Raw genomic sequence first — 18,989 nt, 5'->3', positions numbered from 1 at the left:
CGCACAGCCGGGAGCAGAGCACAGAGCCCTGGGCAGGACTCCAGAACCTCGGGGAGCTGTGGGGCCAGCCCCAGAGAGAGCGCTGCTCTGAGGTGTTGGATCTGAGCAGGAGTAGGGATAGTAGCAAGGGTAGTCCAGGAGATGGCAATCGGGAGCCTCCTACGGGACTGGAGCAAAGGTAGAGGGAGGCTCCCAGGAAAAAGGGTGGCTGCCTTTAAGGTGGGTTTATTTGCCTGCCAGATGGGAAGTCTGTGACCAGCCCCTTTAAAACAGGTAAAGGCAGTAAGACTTCTCCACCCACTTGCCTTGATCTTTCATCATAACTGTGGGCCAGGCAGGGAGGTTGAGCAATGCATGCGCTCCAGTCAGGAGGGTGCGGGAGAGGTTCATGCACTGGGAGCAGGAGCCAAGGCTCGAGGGCCTGAGCTAGGAGAGCAGGCAGGGGCCGGCAGCATGGAGCGGAGGATATCAAGCAGCAGCATGGAGCTCTCCCTCGGCCTCCTTCTCTTTTGGGCTCTTCTTCCTCCTGAGGTGCTGGGGAAAGAAGGTAAGTGGGGGACCTGGCGGTCCCATAGCTGGGCCTGGGTGGGGAGGGACCCCTACATGAGAGCCCCCCACCGAGAAGCACGGAGCAGGGCCTGGCCAACTCGTGTGGGATTCCAGGGGCATCATGACCCGCCTGAGCAGAGGTGGCAAAGTGCTGCAGAGGTTCTGGTGTTCAGGGAGCAGAGGTTCTGGTGTTCAGGGACAGCAGAAAGGTGTGGGGAGGAAAGGGCAGGAACAAGACCCATTTGACTCTTGGTGGCTGTGTGTATGGAACTCCCAGATGTTCCACCGCTCCTTCCACCTTCCCATAACTGAAGCACAAATGCCTTGGCATAGCTAGTGATCCAGGAGAGATCTGCCTCTGTTTGCGTTTAACACAACTGTTGCAGATAACAAGCTTAAACATAAACTCAGAAAGTCCTCCCCACCTTGGCAAAACACCCCCACAATTTCCTCCAAAAACTCTCATGAAATTAACCCTTATAGGTAAGGATAGTCAATTTTTTCAGAGGCTGGGAAGGTGAGACATCCTCTCTCAGCCATCTCAGTGTTAGAAGGTAGAGCTGGGCTGCATAATTTCCTCCTCCACCTCCTCTCTTAAACCTCCTCTGCCTCCCTTCTCTGTCCCACTTAGTCCCTTTTGTTAGACGCAGTAATCTTTTTTCTTCCGTCTTGGCAATTCTGCAGTGATTGTGAAACATCTGGTGAATGAGTATTTCATTAAAGAGGTGAGGAAGAATAAATCTCTGCTGTGTTCCCCACCTTCTCATGCAGTTAATTCCTGCCAGAGACTTATTTTCAAATGTCTGTTTTGCACAGTGAGAGGTGTCAGGGACTTTTCCATCCCAAAGATGGTTCTCTACTTTGGCTGTTCCAGGCCCTCAGTCTGGAGGACTTAGTAAGAAGTCCTAAGTAGGAACTTAGGACCGGCAGTTCAGTCATGGGCTCATCTCAGACTGTGTGTGATAAATGCTCTTTTAAAGTGTTCTTGACTAGCACGTTTGTATTAAGGATTTGGCTAAATGGATGCAGCTAGTAGACATTGTGGAGAAGGCCAACCAAGGTGAGAAGTAATACAAGGTGGTTCCACACAGACTCTGGTTTCCGAAACTGTGTGACCAGTAGTTGGCAGTAACACTCAGGGACTTCCTGCCAGTTTCTCACCTGTTCCTTCAGTTACCAAGTAACTGGAAGAGTAACCATCTCATTTTGGCTGTGCCTGTGATCCGCTCTTCCTGAATGTATCTAGCAGGGAGCAGCCCATTTCTCTTGCACCCTCTTTTATCTGAAGTTTTTCGTCTTCTTGGGAGACCTCCTCCCTTTTGTGGTTCAGCAGGCACAGAGAAATTCCTAGGAGTGAAACTGTGAGCCAAAGAGCCAGTGCCCTAGAGTATTCATATTCTCTGTACTCTTATACTTGCATACTGACTTAATCTCCTTTTTTTTTTTTTTTTTTTTTTTTTTCCCCAGCATCCCTGCTGGGTGTTTCATTTTGAGAAAGCTCTTTCTTTTGAATGGGCTTTGCCCACTCCAGTTACTTGGTAGCTGAAGGAATAGCTGCTGGAGGTCCAGCTGCATGGCACATAGGCTGTGGGAGGTCTCCTCCCTGCCTTTCCTGAGTCTCTTTCCTTCTGCTGTATACTAGAACTTGCCATGCAGCCCCTCTCACTTCCACATCACTGCTTTAGGCCTGAAGTATGTGGAATAGATATTATCTGGGTGATTGTTCTGGAAGGACAAGCTACCTCACCCTGAGAGTTTTTTGGAGCCAACAAAACAAGAATAGTATCTCAAATATCTCAGGGAGACTGAGAGAGAAGTGAGTGAAGAGCCTTGCCTGGACGGGGTGTCTGTGGCTAGGAAGGTTTTGCCATATGACCATGCCAGGTGAGCAGCGAACCTGCAAAACCTGGATTCCTGCTTTTCCCTTCTCCCAATCCTGAGCGAGTGTTTCAGAGGTGAGAACAGCAGTGCAATCCCTCTTATCTCTGATTCTGGGCCCACAGCCTGCTTCCTCATTCCACAGGATTCTTGCTGATCTGCACTTTACACTCTACTAGTTGTAGTTGGCTGGCAGTATTTGTAAAGCAGTCAGATGAGGAGGAGGAAATCTGGTTATTTAAATGCCGTTTAAATGTTACCCCTCCTACTTTTCACCCCCAAATTCTTTTCTAAGAATTTAGAAATGACCTCTCTGAATATACTCACAGGAATCCAAAAGGGAATCCAAGCATTTTTTCCTGTTTCCTACATTCCAAAGCTAGGGCTTGCAAAAGTGCACTGAAATCAGTAGTCTGTGCTGGCAGCACCGTGCTTGGAGGGGACCCAAAGCTGCACATCCAGCAGTGCAACTTATCTCAACTCTTCTCTCTCTTCTCTGTTGGCCTAAAAAACAATACATTTTTAATTTATTTTTGCATCAAGACTTCAGGGCAAACTCTGATCATATTCTGAAATTTCTCTGAGGGCAGACAACAAATAGAAAGCTGAGTTTCTCCTTTATCACACAACTCCAGGAGCCAAATCATAACACACAGGCAAGAGGTGGTAATGCTGTGTCCTGGAGGAGTTAATCCCTTGCTGTCATAGGTTGCAGCTACCCATGGGGATGGAGAGGGGGTAGGGAGTGAAAGGATTTCAAGGCTGGGATCAAATGGTGCACAGCCTTAATCAGAGCTAGAGTGGTAGGCAGTCTAAGAAACTGAGAAGCACTTTATGGCTTTTGGATACTGTGACACAGTGGAAAATCCCTTTTACAACTTCACACAGCCTCTGTACTTTCCCATGCTTCCAGCTCCCCAGCATTGAATAATACCTCTAGGCGACACTGATTGATCTTTTGTGTTGGTAATTTATTTGATCACCCTCCTCTTTATCCATTTTTTCTGCCCCTTTCCTATTGGAAGGAAAGAAGAGTTTACGTCCTAATATTGGGTTCCCATCTGAGTAGTTTTAATCTTCTGCCCCCATTTGGGGGCAGCTTTAGAAAGTAGAGTAGATTTCTCATGTTTTAGCATGGAGCTGTGCTTTTGATTGTGCGTAGGGACGTTACTTGCTTGAGCAGAAGATAGAAGGCAGAGCGTCTCATACACTGGCAAGAACTTTTAACTAGTTGCATTGTCATATCTCTTCCTATCTTTCCTCTGACCATGCTTTTTGATGGTAAAAGAACACAGTGAATGTGGGGTTGTGAGATCAGAAAGCAAGTGTAGGCTTTGCTTTCTGTGACAAAACTAGGATGTGGCCACTACATGGGCCATATGAATCGGGTCCCTGATTTTGTTTTCCCCTTCTGGTTTTCAGTGAATCTCCTAGACACAAGCACTGCACAGGGTGAATTGGGCTGGCTTCCAGATCCTCCAGAAGTGGGGGTGAGTATACACATTCCCAGGAAGAGGAGCCATTGGGAATACTATGTGATGGAAAAACATAATCCATGTTGAAATTTCACCCTGCCTCCCAGAATCAGCCTTCTTCTGCAGCTCTTCTGGGGGTTGCTTGCTTTGTAAGTCCTGCCTCCCTTGCAGCCCCTTCACCTTTGCAGTCTCACCCCTGGCTCTTCAAGGTCTGTAAATCTTCTGATGCGTATTTCCATTCAACAGCTTTTAGTGATTCAACATGTCCTTGAAATATATTGTTTTCATGAAATAATAAACTTGAGTGGAGAAAGAGGAAAAATCCAATCATCATCCAGTTATTCATCCTCTAGTATGTTACAAATATAGCTTATGCCTCTTCCTCCTGGCAAATAACCATGGCAGAAACATTTCTGTGCATAAGCCTCTGAGGATTTAGAATCTTTGTCTGTTTAAGATTATTCTATCTTTTTCCTCTTGAGTATTAAATTGAATGATTCAATTACAAATTTTTTCTTAATTCTTATGATCAGCAGCTGACTGAATAAATAATTGTAAACTGATGGGGCAGCAATCTGGCCTATCAGGTAGGTGTCAGCATTCCAGGACTTCATGTCCAGCCCTGATGCTGTGTCTGACCCACACAACTGATGAGTTAAGCATTTCCCTTTGTTTCCTGGCTGTAAAACTGAGTTGATGGAAGTACTTCAAAATCTATTCCTGAAAGCCCAGCAAATTTGGATCCAAAAAGGAAGCTGAGCTTTCAGCTATTTTTTGTCAAGCAGAGATGAATGGTCCATCTAGCGCTGTAATTTATGTTAGTGAAAAGTTTGAAGATAGCCTTGCTGTGAGCAGAGATTTAGAATAGAGGTCCAGATGTTCCTTCCCACATAAATCTTTCTTTGTTTTTGTGATAGTTTTGCATTTGTTTGTTCATTAGAATTGTGAGTTTTCATTTTTAGCCCAGACACAAAAGAACCTCCCAGTTCTATCTGAGCATATATTTTAAACTGTATGTAGTATCTATCCCTATGGATTTGCTAAATCAATTTATATAGGTCTATGATAAAAAACATTGGGCAATACAATATTTGTGTTTAGTTGCTGCAATTATGCCACCCTTGTCTTGTGTGCCTATCTTGAAGTTTTCCTTTCATCTGCTTATTTCCAATTTCTTTCTTTTGGGGGAGGGGGAGGGAAATAGTATTTGCATAATCCAGTCGTATGTTCATGAGTATGTGTGACCAATTAAGTTCCCCATTTGTACTACAGGATGCTGTGTTGTGCCTTTCAAGATGGCATTCTGTCTCTAATTAGTTGTATGGACTGTAAATTAAACAAATTTATATTCCTTGGTGGCTAATAAGTTTTCTTGGGAGGCATGCTGTCACCTGCAACAGCCTTTGCTTGCAGAAGAGTCCTTTTTCCCAGTAACTTTGTTTTTAACATTGGATACCCATTTTTCAGAAACCACATGATCTCTGCTGCTCCTACTAATTGCCAAATCATGCCATCTTTATTTTATCAATGTGTACAAGTATCTGAAGGGAGGGTGCCAAGGGGATGGGGTGAACTCTTTTCAGTAGTGCTATGTGACAGGACAAGAGGCCACGGGCAAAAACTGAAACACAGGAAGTTCTGCCTGAATCTGAGGAGGAATTTCTTTACTGTGAGAGTGACAGAGCACTGGAAGAGGTTGTCCCAAGTGGTTGTGGAGTCTCCTTCTCTGGAGATATTCAAGGCCCGCCTGGATGCAATCCTGTCTAACATGCTCTAGGTGACCCTGCTTGAGGAGGGAGGGTGGACTAGATGATCTGCAGAGGTTCCTTCCAACCTTACCTATTCTCTGATTCTGTGATTTTTATTATATATTTAAGATTCAGCAATGCTTAGTTCTCAGCTTGTAGCTAGTTTATGGAGTTTATTTTTCTCAAATGATATATTGCATAGATCATAGCATTATTAAAGTTTCCAGATGATTTCCTAATCTCCTTTCTAGACTGCCATTTTTCTCTGCTTACCATGCATAGCGAGGTGAAGGACATACTTTTTTCTGCTTATTCCATACTCTTGCCTGCTTCCATACATACTTGAAAGCGTGGCTACCACTTAAAAACTGTCTAATAAATTTCCGAGTGTGAATGGCATCTGACCTGCTCGACTTCTCCAAAGCCTAGCTTCACACAGGACTAAGGATGTGCATGTAATCCTAGGGACCTAAAGTATCCCAGAGGCTATACATAAATTTGCTGTTGACTGGGGAAGAGAAGACTGAGGGGGGATCTTATCAATGTGTACAAGTACCTGAAGGGAGGGTGTCAAGGGGACGGGGACAAACTCTTTTCAGTTGTGCCATGTGACAAGACAAGAGGCAATGGGCAGAAACTGAACTACAGGAAGTTCCGCCTGAACGTGAGGGGGAATTTCTTCACAGTGAGAGTGACAGAGCACTGGACCAGGTTGCCCAGATAGGTTGTGGACTCTCCTTCTCTGGAGATACTCAAGGCCCACCTGGATGCAACCCTGTCTACTATGGTGACCCTGCTGAGCAGGGAGGTTGGACTAGTTGATCTCCAGAGGTCCCTTCCAACCTTACTGATTCTATGATTCTATGATTCTACAGTTATCATGGCTCCAAAAACACTTGAAAAACTTTAGTCTTGATGGAAAATCCCCTTGCGTAGTTCTGTGGCCCATAGTTTCACAGGAGGTTTGATTTTGATTGCAGCAGCTGCTAAAACTATGTGGATGCAACTCCAGTGAGCCAGTGCTCATATATACGTGTGTGTGTGTGTGTGTGTGCATATATCTCTATACACACACACACACACACGTATGTATGCATGTATATATATGCTTATATATACATACATATGTATATATTTGTATTTTTTGCATCTCTTATTTTTGTATTATATCCTAGGTATAGTAAAAATTATATTGGTCAATTATTTTTCTTTAGGTAACAGAATAGATAAATACCCATGACCTGTCAGCAACTTTTATATCATTGGCCACAAGATATTGTTTAAATACCTTCAGGTTTTAGCAAGGTTAGGTAGTCCTCAGCTGAATTAAGATTTCCCAGAAGATGACTAGGTTCTGTTTTCACTATTCCTATTCAGACGCATATGCCTAGCCATGAAGGAAATAGGTGTTATGGCCCACAAAGCCCTCAGTTTGCAAGTGATAACAGCTTGGCACTTCTGTTTCATTAAACCTAGGCAGCTTGCTTAATTAGACTTCTTCACATCTTACCCAGATAGCCCTACCTGGAACAAGCCTCAGACCTTTTTGTAGCATCTAAAGACAGTGCAAAAAATAATCATCATAAACACTGCTGTGTGCATCTGTCCCACAGCTGCTGAGAATGAATATTCTTTAGGATCTAACTCAAAGGGATATTAGCACCTCTGAGATTCTGGAATAGAGTAGCATTATATACCTCAGCCTGCTCTCAACTTAAGTATCAGTAACAGCTTTGCTGTTGTTGATACACAGATTGGTGGGGAGACATGCTGATGATAATTCTGTTAAGTGGAAAAAAAAGTTATCTTTCGTGGATTTAGGAGAGAAAGAAAAAAATGTTACTCATGTCCAGGTATACTTTAGTTTACTCAAATATTGATCAGAGAGGTGAGAGAGGGAGTATGAAAAGTGAGATGAGAAGAAGTAAACTATAAATTAATAACTGCATAGTAGGCCATATTGCAGAAGCCATAACAGATAGCTCAGGATGAATTTACTGCTCCAGAACCAAGTAGCAGTCTCAGCTACTCAACTCAATTCTGTGACTTGAAGGGGCAGAAAAGACCATGCTCTGAGCCAAAGTGAGGATCCTGTACAACCATTACATCATCACCATAAAATCTCAGGCACTGAAATGATGACAGCCATGTTGCCTAGCAACTTCAGCAAGCTGATTCACCCTTTTATAGCTGTTGAATAAGAGTGGACAGAGTTCACTGAACTTCCCTAGATCAACAGGAAAACACCACAAGGCAGCTGGAGCTTAAGACCAAAGACTATTTAAAGTTAACCCCCCAAAAAACTTTTTATTTCAATACTGAGTGGAACACTTGATATAAAATAGTCATGGCTGAGTTTGCAGGCAGGCAGATTACAAAGGAAAATGCCTTATATCTCTTGTTGCCTGCTGTGTCCTTGCTGGGTGAGCCCTTGCATTGAAGTGTGATTTTTACCAGCTTAGGAACTGAGTTGTAGAAAATGTTGCACTTTCACTCTGATTTCTTGAAGGGTTATTTCCACTTCTAAGGCCTGGTTCCTGGCTTCTCCGTGCTTGAGGTGCAGGCTGCCAGCTCCTCACTGTGACTTTCATGCTACCACCTGCAGCTTCTCTTCCCTAAGCATATCCGATCATCCCACAGAAAATGCAGAATTATGCTATGCCTGTGGGGAATTCCACCCAATCTGTTGCTCATCTTTAACAGGCACTAATATAAACAGAGAATGTACTGTCCATAACAAGCAGACTTGTGTCCTATCTTCTCTAGAAATATTAGAAACGTACTTGACAGTAAAAGTGACAAGTTATATTGATATTTTGACACCATACAAGGCCTTTTCCTTGAAAAAAAAAGTCACTTCCATTTATGGTAGATACTATGCAACATACACCACAATGCATGAGTAACTTGAAAGGTATCAATTGCTTTATTGGAAATATGACTTTAGCTATCAATTCTGAAATCTTAAGATGTACCATGTGGTTTTTGCCTCCTCTCATTTTTGCAGTTATTGAAATCGTCAGTGGTATTACCAGAATAGGTACATGAGACTTCTAAACTACCTAGATGAAATCTGCCTCACCGAGTAGCGTCTGTTGCAAGCAGAATTGTTTTCCTTAATGCAGCCAGACAGTTCAGAGAATCAGCAGACAACAGAACCTGAATTTGATAAACATGTTATATAATCAATGCACTGGAGTCTGTATGCTTCCCACAGGGGCATAAATACAAGTTAAATTTGAAGCAGATGAGTGGGATGGAGACCTATGTACTAGTGCCCTGAAGGACAATTAATTACCTAACAAAGTTGCTCCTCCCCAAAAATAATCAATTGTCAGAAAAAATAACATCTCACCCAGAAAGATATTGCAAACATTGTAAACATCACTTCTATGTTCAGTTATATCAAAGGCTCCAGGATGATGTGATGAAATCAAACTTTCTTGACCATTGTCAAAAGACCAAAGAAATAAAAGCAGACTCTCTGCTGTTCTCAGATCTAAAGTTATACGACTCATAAAGTAGATAAGCTCAGGAAGTGTGGGTTACGTGAGAGGACAGTGAGATGGATTGAGAACTGGCTGAAAGGCAGAACTCTGAGGGTTGTCCTCAGTGGCGTGGAGTCTAGTTGGAGGCCTGTGGCTAGTGGTGTCCCCCAAGGCTCAGTACTGGGGCCAGTCCTGTTCAACTTATTCATCAATGACCTGGATGAGGGGACAGAGTGCCTCCTCAGCAATTTTGCTGATGATAACAAACTGGGAGGAGTGGCTGATACACCAGAGGGCTGTGCTGCCATTCAGAGAGATCTGGACAGGCTGGAGAGCTGGGTGGAGAGGAACCTCATGAAGTTCAACAAGGGCAAGTGCAGAGTCCTGCACGTAGGGAAAAATAACCCTATGCACCAGTACAAGCTGGGGGCTGACCTTCTGGGAAGCAGCTCTGCAGAGAAGGACCTGGGAGTGCTGGTGGATGACAAGTTGATCATGAGCCAGCAATGTGCCCTTGTGGCCAAGAAGGCCAGTAGTATCCTGGGGTACATTAGGAAGACTGTTGCCAGCAGGTCGAGGGAGGTGATCCTGCCCCTCTACTCAGCCCTGGTGAGGCCTCATCTCAAGTACTGTGTCCAATTCTGGGCTCCCCAGTACAAGAGAGACATGGAGCTACTGGAGAGAGTCCAGCGTAGGGCTACTAAGGTGATCAGAGGGCTGGAGCATCTGCCCTATGAGAAACAGCTGCGAGAGCTGGGCCTGTTTAGCCTGGGGCAGAGAAGACTGAGGGGGGATCTTATCAATGTGTGTAAGTACCTGAAGGGAGGGTGTCAAGGGGACAGGGACAAACTCTTTTCAGTTGTGCCATGTGACAGGACAAGAGGCAATGGGCAGAAATTGAACCCCAGGAAGTTCCGCCTGAACGTGAGGGGGAATTTCTTCACAGTGAGAGTGACAGAGCCCTGGAACAGGTTGCCCAGAGAGGTTGTGAGTCTCCTTCTCTGGAGATATTCAAGGCCTGCCTGGATGCAACCCTGTCTACCATGCTCTACGTGACCCTGCTGAGCAGGGGGGTTGGACTAGTTGATCTCCAGAGGTCCCTTCCAACCTTACTGATTTTATGATTCTATGATTCTAAGTGTCACCACACTTCTTTTATCATCAATATCTAAATTGTCTTCTATACCAGCTAGGAATGTGCAAGAGCATTGAGAAACTTAGGATGAAGGGTCACAGCAACTTAATTCTGAAATATTTTTGAGACACCTGTGTTGTGATGGTATTTTTGACTTGCTGGTCTAGCATTATCGACTGACAGATTTTTGTGAGATCTATTCAGCTAAAGAGGAGCTGTTCACTGTATCAGAGTAGGTATCAGCAATATGCCTCTATTGTCACAGTCTTTTTCTCTGAGACACTGAGATAGTATAGCAGGGTCTGTAATGTATGGTTGGCCTTCAACCCTGAATCTCTCCCAAGAAGTAGAGTTAATGCAACTGTTTTTTTTTCATGATGTTATGCAAATGCCATACAAAATTCAAAGACACTCTATAGGCAAAATGCAGCCATTTCTCTCCTGTTTCTGTGCAAGCAGGCGAAGGAGATTGGAGCTCTTACGTAATGTGTGTTCTTTTAGGGGGTTGCAGGCTTGAGACAGAGCGATGTATCATTGCTGAGAAAGATTGTTCTGAGAGTTTTCTTAGGGAAGAAAGTTCATGGATTAAAATAGTCCTTTGAATTCTGTGGCAAATTAAATGGGAAAGATGTAGTTTGATAAGCCTAGGTAAATTGTAGCAGGCTGCCCTACCTCAGACTGTCTTTTGATCTTAGTACTACTCTCTAACCCAAAGTCAGACAAGTCAGTGTTTTTCAGTATATGAACTCCTAATTTTTCCAGACAAGCATCTTAGTTTAGTAACTTTAGCTCACTCTCAAGATATTTGCTTTGTTCTTACCTTTTGTAAGTCCCTTAAAAATATCTCTATGCCTCTCCCCAGGGGTCTGCAGGCAACAGCTGGGTCATATGAGGCAGGACCTTATCTGAAAGGAGACAGGGCAAGTTCCTGGGAAGCCAGAGATGCAGACAGCATTACTGTGGCAATGCACAAGCTCTTGTGACTCCCATCTGAGTCTGTAAAGATTAACAATACTGTCACAATCATCTGCTGCCTTTGTCACTGGTAGCCTAACACTTTATATCAATGATGAAATTTTTATTCGCCTTCATAAAAGTCTTTTTTTCCGTAAAAAAGACTACAACCAAAAGAGATCACCTTACTGATGCCTGCAGAGACTCAGACAGTTGCCCCAACACATATGAACTGTCTCAGTTCATTTCCATCTTACTGCATACCCTAAAAACAATAGCTCTCAGATGGACGGAGGAATGATAGGTTGTCTTATACAGGCTCGTTGACCCAGTCCTAATCTACAGAAAGCTCATAGTTAGAAGAAATAGAGTAGCCCTTCCTTTGGTTTCAGAACTTCAAACTGTATTGTCAATTCAGAGTCAATCAAGACAGATATTAAAAGGTATGCACAGGGCCCTCTCTTATTTTTGGACCTTTACTCACAAGGCAGACCAAACAGATACTGTTTACACCACATGTCCATTGATGCCCTTCCAGTTTATTATTCAACTCATTCTGAACTGGCCTCATAAAGACAGCTCCTCTTCTCTTTTTCTTTCTTCATATTGAATCTGACCTAGCCACGGAAGAAAGTGGCCTTCCTTTTCCCTAAATTTATGGTACTCTGAGGTCATTGAGATAGCACTTTTGCTAAACTATCTTTGAGGTTTTTCATTCACTTACTGCTAATTGCTGTACTAAGTTGTTTTAGCCTGATTTGCTACTAGAATTGTTTTACTCTGTATTATACCATCAGATTGTGACTATTAAGAAAACATCTCTGGAATTAAGTGCCTGTGTTAGTGTATGGATTGATGAGAAGCACAGAGCACCCTTTTAACCTCAAATCCAATGGCCACATTTTTAGGTTTTTTAGAAAGTCAACCTACTAATTTATGACCCTCTTGAATGCATTGGCCTTCGTTTTCTTAGCAGCTCTTTAAGAATTCTAAAAGTTTAAGAAGGTAAAGAGCAGTTTAAAGGCAGTTTAAATTTGAACTTAAGAAAGAATTTCAATTTAAAAGAGTTTCAGAGGAGTTTTAAAGAACAGAATTTAAAGAGGTTTAAGAACTTTTTAGCTGGCTTGGAGAAGGGGATTGGACTAGATGATCTCTAAGGGTCCTTTCCAACCCAGATCTTTCTATGATTCTGAGGCTCATGAGAAAGTTTTCTGTAGCATCATAAATCCACAGTTCACTCACTGCTAAAATTCCCATCTGATGACAAAATTGTGGCAATTCAAGTAAGGATACAGTCTGGAATGAAATGGGTATAAAGTTATATTTTCAAGGGAGATGGATTCAATATCATTGGCAGAAAAGCTGGAGAGTCAGGCAATTCATACTGACTGAGCCAAACTGCCACACACTTTCATCAAGAATATTACATTAAAAATGAGAGGTATCCATTTTGATTTTGCAGCAGATTCTTTGAGGATGTGAGACAGTTGCCTAGCAACTTCTGGACTCATCACTCTTTCATTAAGTCTTGTATGTAACAGTTTTTCTCTACTACTTTGAATTTAAAAGCTTCACTGATGAATGAATAGAAGTCACAGGCATATTTAACTATCATTCTGTATTGTTAGCATAAATAATATCCTCTTTTTACTTCCTATATCCATCAGCAGCAGAGTCTAAAAGAACCAAGTCTGACTACTGTATTATTTGTTTGCACCACGCTGCATATGAGACTGTACAAGTGGACAGTGGTAAGACTCTTTGCCTGAAGAGCTCAATTTGGAAGAAGTTGAGCTGAGATGAGCTCAGAAACGCAGGAGTTAGCTGCTAGATTTTTTCCAGTACAGAGTTTACAGTAAATTTTTCTGCTAGAGATATAAGTCACTATTGAAAATGAAACTTTGATCTCATGTCACTTTTGAAAGAGGTATGTTCAGGACATGCATCACATCAGCTCACATTTTTGATAAGTGATATTTGTTACAAGACCAGACATTCTTCTTTCTATGTAACATATTTCCAGTTTGGACTGGGGTTTAATGCCTTTCTAGTCTAGTGTTCAAAACATACAAAATCACTCAGCTTTCTGGTGGCTCTTCTCTGTGGCACTGCCTTAGGACAACTTGCTAATGGCAACTTGTCTAACTCTAGGCCTTAAAATGCAACCATGCATTTCCCATCAGCTTGGTGGAGGCAGACATCCATGGAAAAATGCTTCTAAAAGACAGTGTTAACATCAGCAATTTCTTGTGAAAGCTACTTTTTTTCTTGTACACCTTTATACTTTCATCTTCTCTTCTATTTCAACATACTTAAGAATGTCTTCTAAATTCAATTCTGTAGCACTTTCCAGACTTTTTACCATGAAATGATGCAACGAGTAATTAACTGATTACCTCTTCTGACAGATCAATTTAGATCAGTCTATTTCTCTCTTGTGGTATCATAAGTCCTATGATCTATGTAGGTAAAATAGGTGCAAATCCCATGTAGTGCAGATCATATTAACAGGGCGGGATAACACTGGAGATTAATTACATGGGGAAAGACGAAACAAGAAGGGACACATAGATACCATCTGCAGAACTTCCTGGGAGGAGATTGCTAGTATGCATTTAGGTAAACGGCTGTAAACAGCTAGATATGAGCCTATGCTATGATCAGGGCTTGCAAGCTTGGACAAAGCACTAGCAATTTTCAGAGTGGGGCTGCACAGGAGGTATGCTCTAAGTCATGGCATAAAACCAGAGCCTTCTTTGCCACTCAGTAGCTCCATCTCTCAGACTCCACTAGTCAGCAGAGTGACCTACGGGCCTGCATCTGGTCTGCGTGATAGCAAGCAGGGTGAGAGGCTGTAGGGCTGTGCTGTGAGTGCAGGAGGTCATGGTACTAGAGAAAAGAAATGTGTGAATCTCATGCTTAGCCCATGAGACTCGATAAGCCTGAAGTAATATAGAGACTGAGGCCTTGTTTAAATTGCATCTAACCTGGGGTGCGATTTAAAATCAAGAAGTTTAAACATGTGCCAGCACTTATGTAGGTACTTGTTTCAATTTAATTTGATTAAACATTTAAAACATAATGAAAAAAGCACTCTTCATATGGAGGTAAAAAGAGGATCTAAGTTATTTTTCCTGTTGACAAACCTTCCTTTCCAAGTTTTGAGTTCTCATGTGTAACTTTACAGTGAACACTCCTTCCATTTCATACCTGATTTGTAATGAGGAAACAAAACTAGAAGCATACAAAATTGAGCAAAAGTGTATATTAAAATACTTATCAAACTCTACTGGACTCATACAAATAATAACAGCAAGGTCATGTGACCGGCTGTGCCTATGTCTTCCTCCCAGTCAATATTTACCTGGAGTAGAAGCAGAGCTTAGTATGAAGTTAGGAAAATCAACTGAATTTTAACAGGTAAATTAGGGTTTGCAAAATCTCAGACTTAATGAGTACCTGCTCTGGCATGGTCCTCCCAGAACTGACCTACCCATTGTGGCAGGCCATCTCTTCCCTTACCTCAAAGTGTTGTTGTCTTTAGAAGATGCTTCTGCACCTGGTCCTCCTGCAACATTATTTGCAGAGGCAGATAAGAATTCTGCTCTGGCATTTCCTATCATATCCTTTGAATGTAAACAATGGGAGAAAGATGCTGCCAATACATAGAAGCAGGTGGATCTTTTTCTAGTTCTAGAATGAGAAGAAATAAGCCAAGGTAGGATGAAGGGATAGACGAGGGTCCATGCACTGTGGTCCCTTTCAGTTTGGCATGAGTCAGGTTCTAATCACAGTGTCCCCTCTGCTCCTTGTGTAAAGAGTTTAGGCAGGTTTGGGCTCTGGACTAGATGAAGCTTTTGCTCAGCATAAGAGACTATTCAGCTAGACAGGCTTTGAGCCCAGGATGCTATGGGAATGGATCTTGTAGGCTGCATTTTGTCATATTTGAAGCGCAACTTGTCTCAGATCTGTCTAACAATGTGTGTTTTTTTTCTGCCCTGGGAACAGTGGAGTGAAGTGCAGCAGATGATAAATGGTACCCCTGTCTATATGTACCAGGACTGCAGTGTGCTTTCTGAGGGCGATACTGATCACTGGCTTCGCACAAATTGGATCTATCGGGGTGAGGCAGCCTCCCGCATTTATGTGGAGCTAAAGTTCACCGTGAGGGACTGCAAGAGCTTCAAAGGTGAAGTGATCACCTGCAAAGAGACCTTCAATCTCTACTACATGGAATCTGAGCAAGATGTCGGGATCCAGTTCCGACGACCCCTGTTCATCAAGGTCTGTAGTGCTGGGGGAGAAGACTGTTTCAAATCTTTCAGCTTAAACTAGGTGTGTCTTGCTGACCAGAAGAGGCCAAGGGAACCAGAGTTGGAGAGTGGTAGGGGAATGGATTGTGAGCGTTGTTCTTATAACAAGCTCTGTCACCAATGCCTCACTGTTATACTCAGAGCAGTCTTTGCCACAGGAGGTAATAGTTTTCAAATGAGATTAGACTTCTGTTTACTTAACCACTTGTTTAACTTGACACACTTTATGTAAGGATTCTAAAGAGTTATAACAATGTTAAATTTTTACATCAATTTTTACAGATAGAAAGCAGAGACCAAAGAAATTTGACTTGCTTTAGGTAATAAAATAAGATTAGACCAAGAGAACCGAACCCAATTCATGTCTCTGGACTCCTGATCATTTGCTGAGATTGTTATAAGATATAGGGTGTTTTCTATAAAACTGGAGCTGACAGCTTGTTATAATGAAATTCTCCCTTGTGTAAAAGTATTTAGCTCCCCTATATTCTACTTGCTGTACTTGCTGCCCTGATGTGGCCTCTTGCACAGAAACATTTAAATTCCAGAACCTCAGCTTTTTTTCTAGAACACAGTTCTGTCCTAAAAGAAGCCACAAACCTAAATTATTTGACTGCCATTTCCTCTGTAGTTTAAAAGACATGTTATGAAAACAAAAAGCTCTAAAGGCTAACACAGGAAGAGCAAGACTCTTGCATCTGATGCCCCTCCCTCCCCAGTGCTCCCATCACCTCCCGTGCAGCAGGGGCCTACCATGTGAATTTGTGTGATACTTCCACAACACCTAAAACTACTCTGTGATCCCACTGCCAGATGCAACTGCTGAACAAATCCTTTAATCTGCTAACCAGCTACGGAGAGCAGGTGGTGTTATGTAATGAGGAGTGGAGTGGATCTGTTAGCAAGTTGGCTGAGAAGGAAGGCCTCTCCATTTGCAGCCCAACTCTTCCACATAACATGATGCCGTTGAGGCATTCCCCTCTCACCCCAGCATATGAAGCGTATCTCACTCATTCTCATTCTTTCTTTGCTGAGGAATGTAAGAGCTTAGAAGCATTTTTCACCTAAGTGAGAAATTATCTTAGTGATAAAATGTGTTGAACACTGCATGACAACTGCCTTGGTGCAGAAGACCTGATCTTCACGAAGTGCAGTCTGGAAACAGATGGCTGTAATTCACTGGTCAACTCAACACAACTTTAATGGTTGTTGCGATTTTACTGTAAACAATTTGTAAACAAAGAATAAAAATGAAGCAGAAGAGAGATGTACTGCTAATTTGTTCATTTCTGCTGAGGCAGTTCCCAAAGACCTCTGAGATCAGAAATCCAGAATATGGAATACTCTGTAAGACCAAAGAATGATTGCATAGCAATTGAAAGTAAATGGTGGAAATTATGGATGCAAGAGAGCATGGAGACCCATTGATATATTAACGTTTCTTCCAAGTGCAAAGAAAGACAGCATGCAGTGCATTGGCATTAGAAGTAGTTGATCATGCAACCTCTAAAGGGCCTTAGCATAAAAGAAGTTTGACAGTCATTGCTATCTCAGAGCTGCTGTTGCCTGCTCAGATGCTGAAGTTGCTTTCTTTTTCTCTTCTGCTTAGCTCAACACTGTGGCAGCAGATCGGAGTTTCACAAGCAGAGACATTGAATCAGGTGCCATGCAACTGAACACTGAAGTGTGTCCCATTGGGAAGCTGTCTCGACGGGGTTTCTACTTGGCTTTCCAGAACTCTGGAGCTTGTGTGGCAATGGTGTCCGTTCGAGTGTATTATAAGACCTGCCCAGACACAGTGCGGGGCCTTGCCCATTTTCCAGAGACTCTGGCAGGTTCAGAAGGGCTCACAGAGGTGTCTGGTACCTGCGTGGAGTTTGCAGCTGAAGAAATGGGATCTCCCCCCAGGATGCACTGCAGCACCGATGGGGAATGGCTGGTACCAATGGGTCGATGCCTCTGTGCTGTGGGGTTTGAGGAAGTCGACGGGACCTGCGTAGGTGAGTTAGCAGACAGACACCGGCTGAAGGCCATGAAAGAGATTCTAGGAAGCCAGAGATCAAAGCATCTGTGAGCATAAAGTGGGATCAGGGGGTTAGTGTGGTCTACCTCTCTTTTTTGCTAGTCCTCTGTGCTTGCCAGACATTTCTCACACCTTTTCTTCTCCTTTAGATTCTCTTTCTCAATTGTGATGAGAATGAGATCCTCCTATGTCAGGTGTAAGACCTGCACACACCTCTCCACTCCTCTTGGGCTTCATCCAGGAGCCTTCAGCTCTGGAGTTGTTTCTATGAATTGTAACCGTGTGATTGACACTGACTCACTCAAAAACTGGTTCCCAGCCCTTAAATGGCAGCCTTGTTCTCCCAGGGCAGATGGGTCAGATGCACAGAACAGTATTTTTTCCCATGACTAGAAAGCTGAGACCTGGAGCGGGATAAGGGCGAAGTTTCTCCTCTGTATCGCCTTCTGCTTGGACTGGGATGGTTCCTCTGCCATGGGAAACTATGTAAAGCACATTGCACAATACCATCGGTGCCTGGCTCATTTCTGAGGAAAAGCAATTAGCAGGCTTTAGGACTCACCACACTGCTGGAGCCACAGGGTGAGCCAGGGTTGTTTGAGCAAGCAGCACAGGGTTCTCCTTTTGCCACAGAGAGGAGGATCCAGCTACATACTGCAGATTGATGGGTATGTCCGGGGAGAGGATGTGTGGTGTTATTTGGAATATGTATTACTGCAGAAAGGGAGGTAAAAGGATGGCACATCTCTGCTCTTGCTGTCAGAGCCATATGGCACAACGTGGGTTAGTTCAGAATACAGAAAAAGGAATCTGTGCATCGTTCTCAAGGTCAACGGCGGGGAGAGGGGGCTGTCTCTGCTTTATCCTGTCTTTGCTTCAGTACAAGGATCTGGTGTCTCTTTCAAACCGTACTGCTTGCTCATTGTGCTTGGAGAGCTGGCAAAAGCTGAAGTACAAGATCCTTGGCCATCTCCAGCAATCCCCTTTCCTTCCATAGCTCAGCCAGTTTTTCTACTTAGGCACCATAGAACTATCCCCGCCCTCCTGAAGGGCTTCCCTGCCCCATCCCTGCCTGGGAAGGGGCAGGGAAGCAGTCATGCCTGGACAGGCCCTGACTGCTATCACAGGACAGGTTCATTCTGCATCTGTGCTTTTCTCTCACTCCGCCCAAGTACAGCTGCAGCCGGAAGTATCTTTTGTAGGATGAGTAAGGACTGAGGAGGTCTCCCAGGAGAGGAAGGGAAGAGGGGAGAACCTAGGTAGGGTAGGGAGAGTCAACCTCATGCCCAGAGCGGGAGCCCTTCTGAACTGCAGAATCAGAGAAGAAGGTGAATGTAGATTGCCTATTCAAGGACATCTTGGGACCCTCTCTAGGGGAAAGACCATGCCCTGTGCAAAGGACTGGGAACAATCTAGGTCAGGATAA

At 43.4% G+C, this 18,989-nt stretch overlaps 1 protein-coding gene across 1 annotated transcript in view; it reads left to right on the top strand.

The window, feature by feature from the left end:
* Nucleotides 1-453: 453 nt before the first annotated feature.
* Nucleotides 454-18,989, top strand: part of EPHA1 (EPH receptor A1) — a 34,405-nt gene continuing 15,869 nt past the window's right edge. The window contains exons 1-4 of the mRNA XM_062593968.1: nt 454-547; nt 3,850-3,917; nt 15,236-15,511; nt 17,150-17,540. Of these exons, the coding sequence (XP_062449952.1) occupies nt 454-547; nt 3,850-3,917; nt 15,236-15,511; nt 17,150-17,540 (829 nt within the window). The remainder of the gene's footprint in view (nt 548-3,849; nt 3,918-15,235; nt 15,512-17,149; nt 17,541-18,989) is intronic.

Source organism: Rhea pennata, chromosome 1 (genome assembly GCF_028389875.1).
Source record: "Rhea pennata isolate bPtePen1 chromosome 1, bPtePen1.pri, whole genome shotgun sequence".
Taxonomy (NCBI): domain Eukaryota; kingdom Metazoa; phylum Chordata; class Aves; order Rheiformes; family Rheidae; genus Rhea; species Rhea pennata.
Note: the sequence above shows the minus strand (reverse complement) of the source record. Positions and strands in the feature narration are given on the sequence as shown.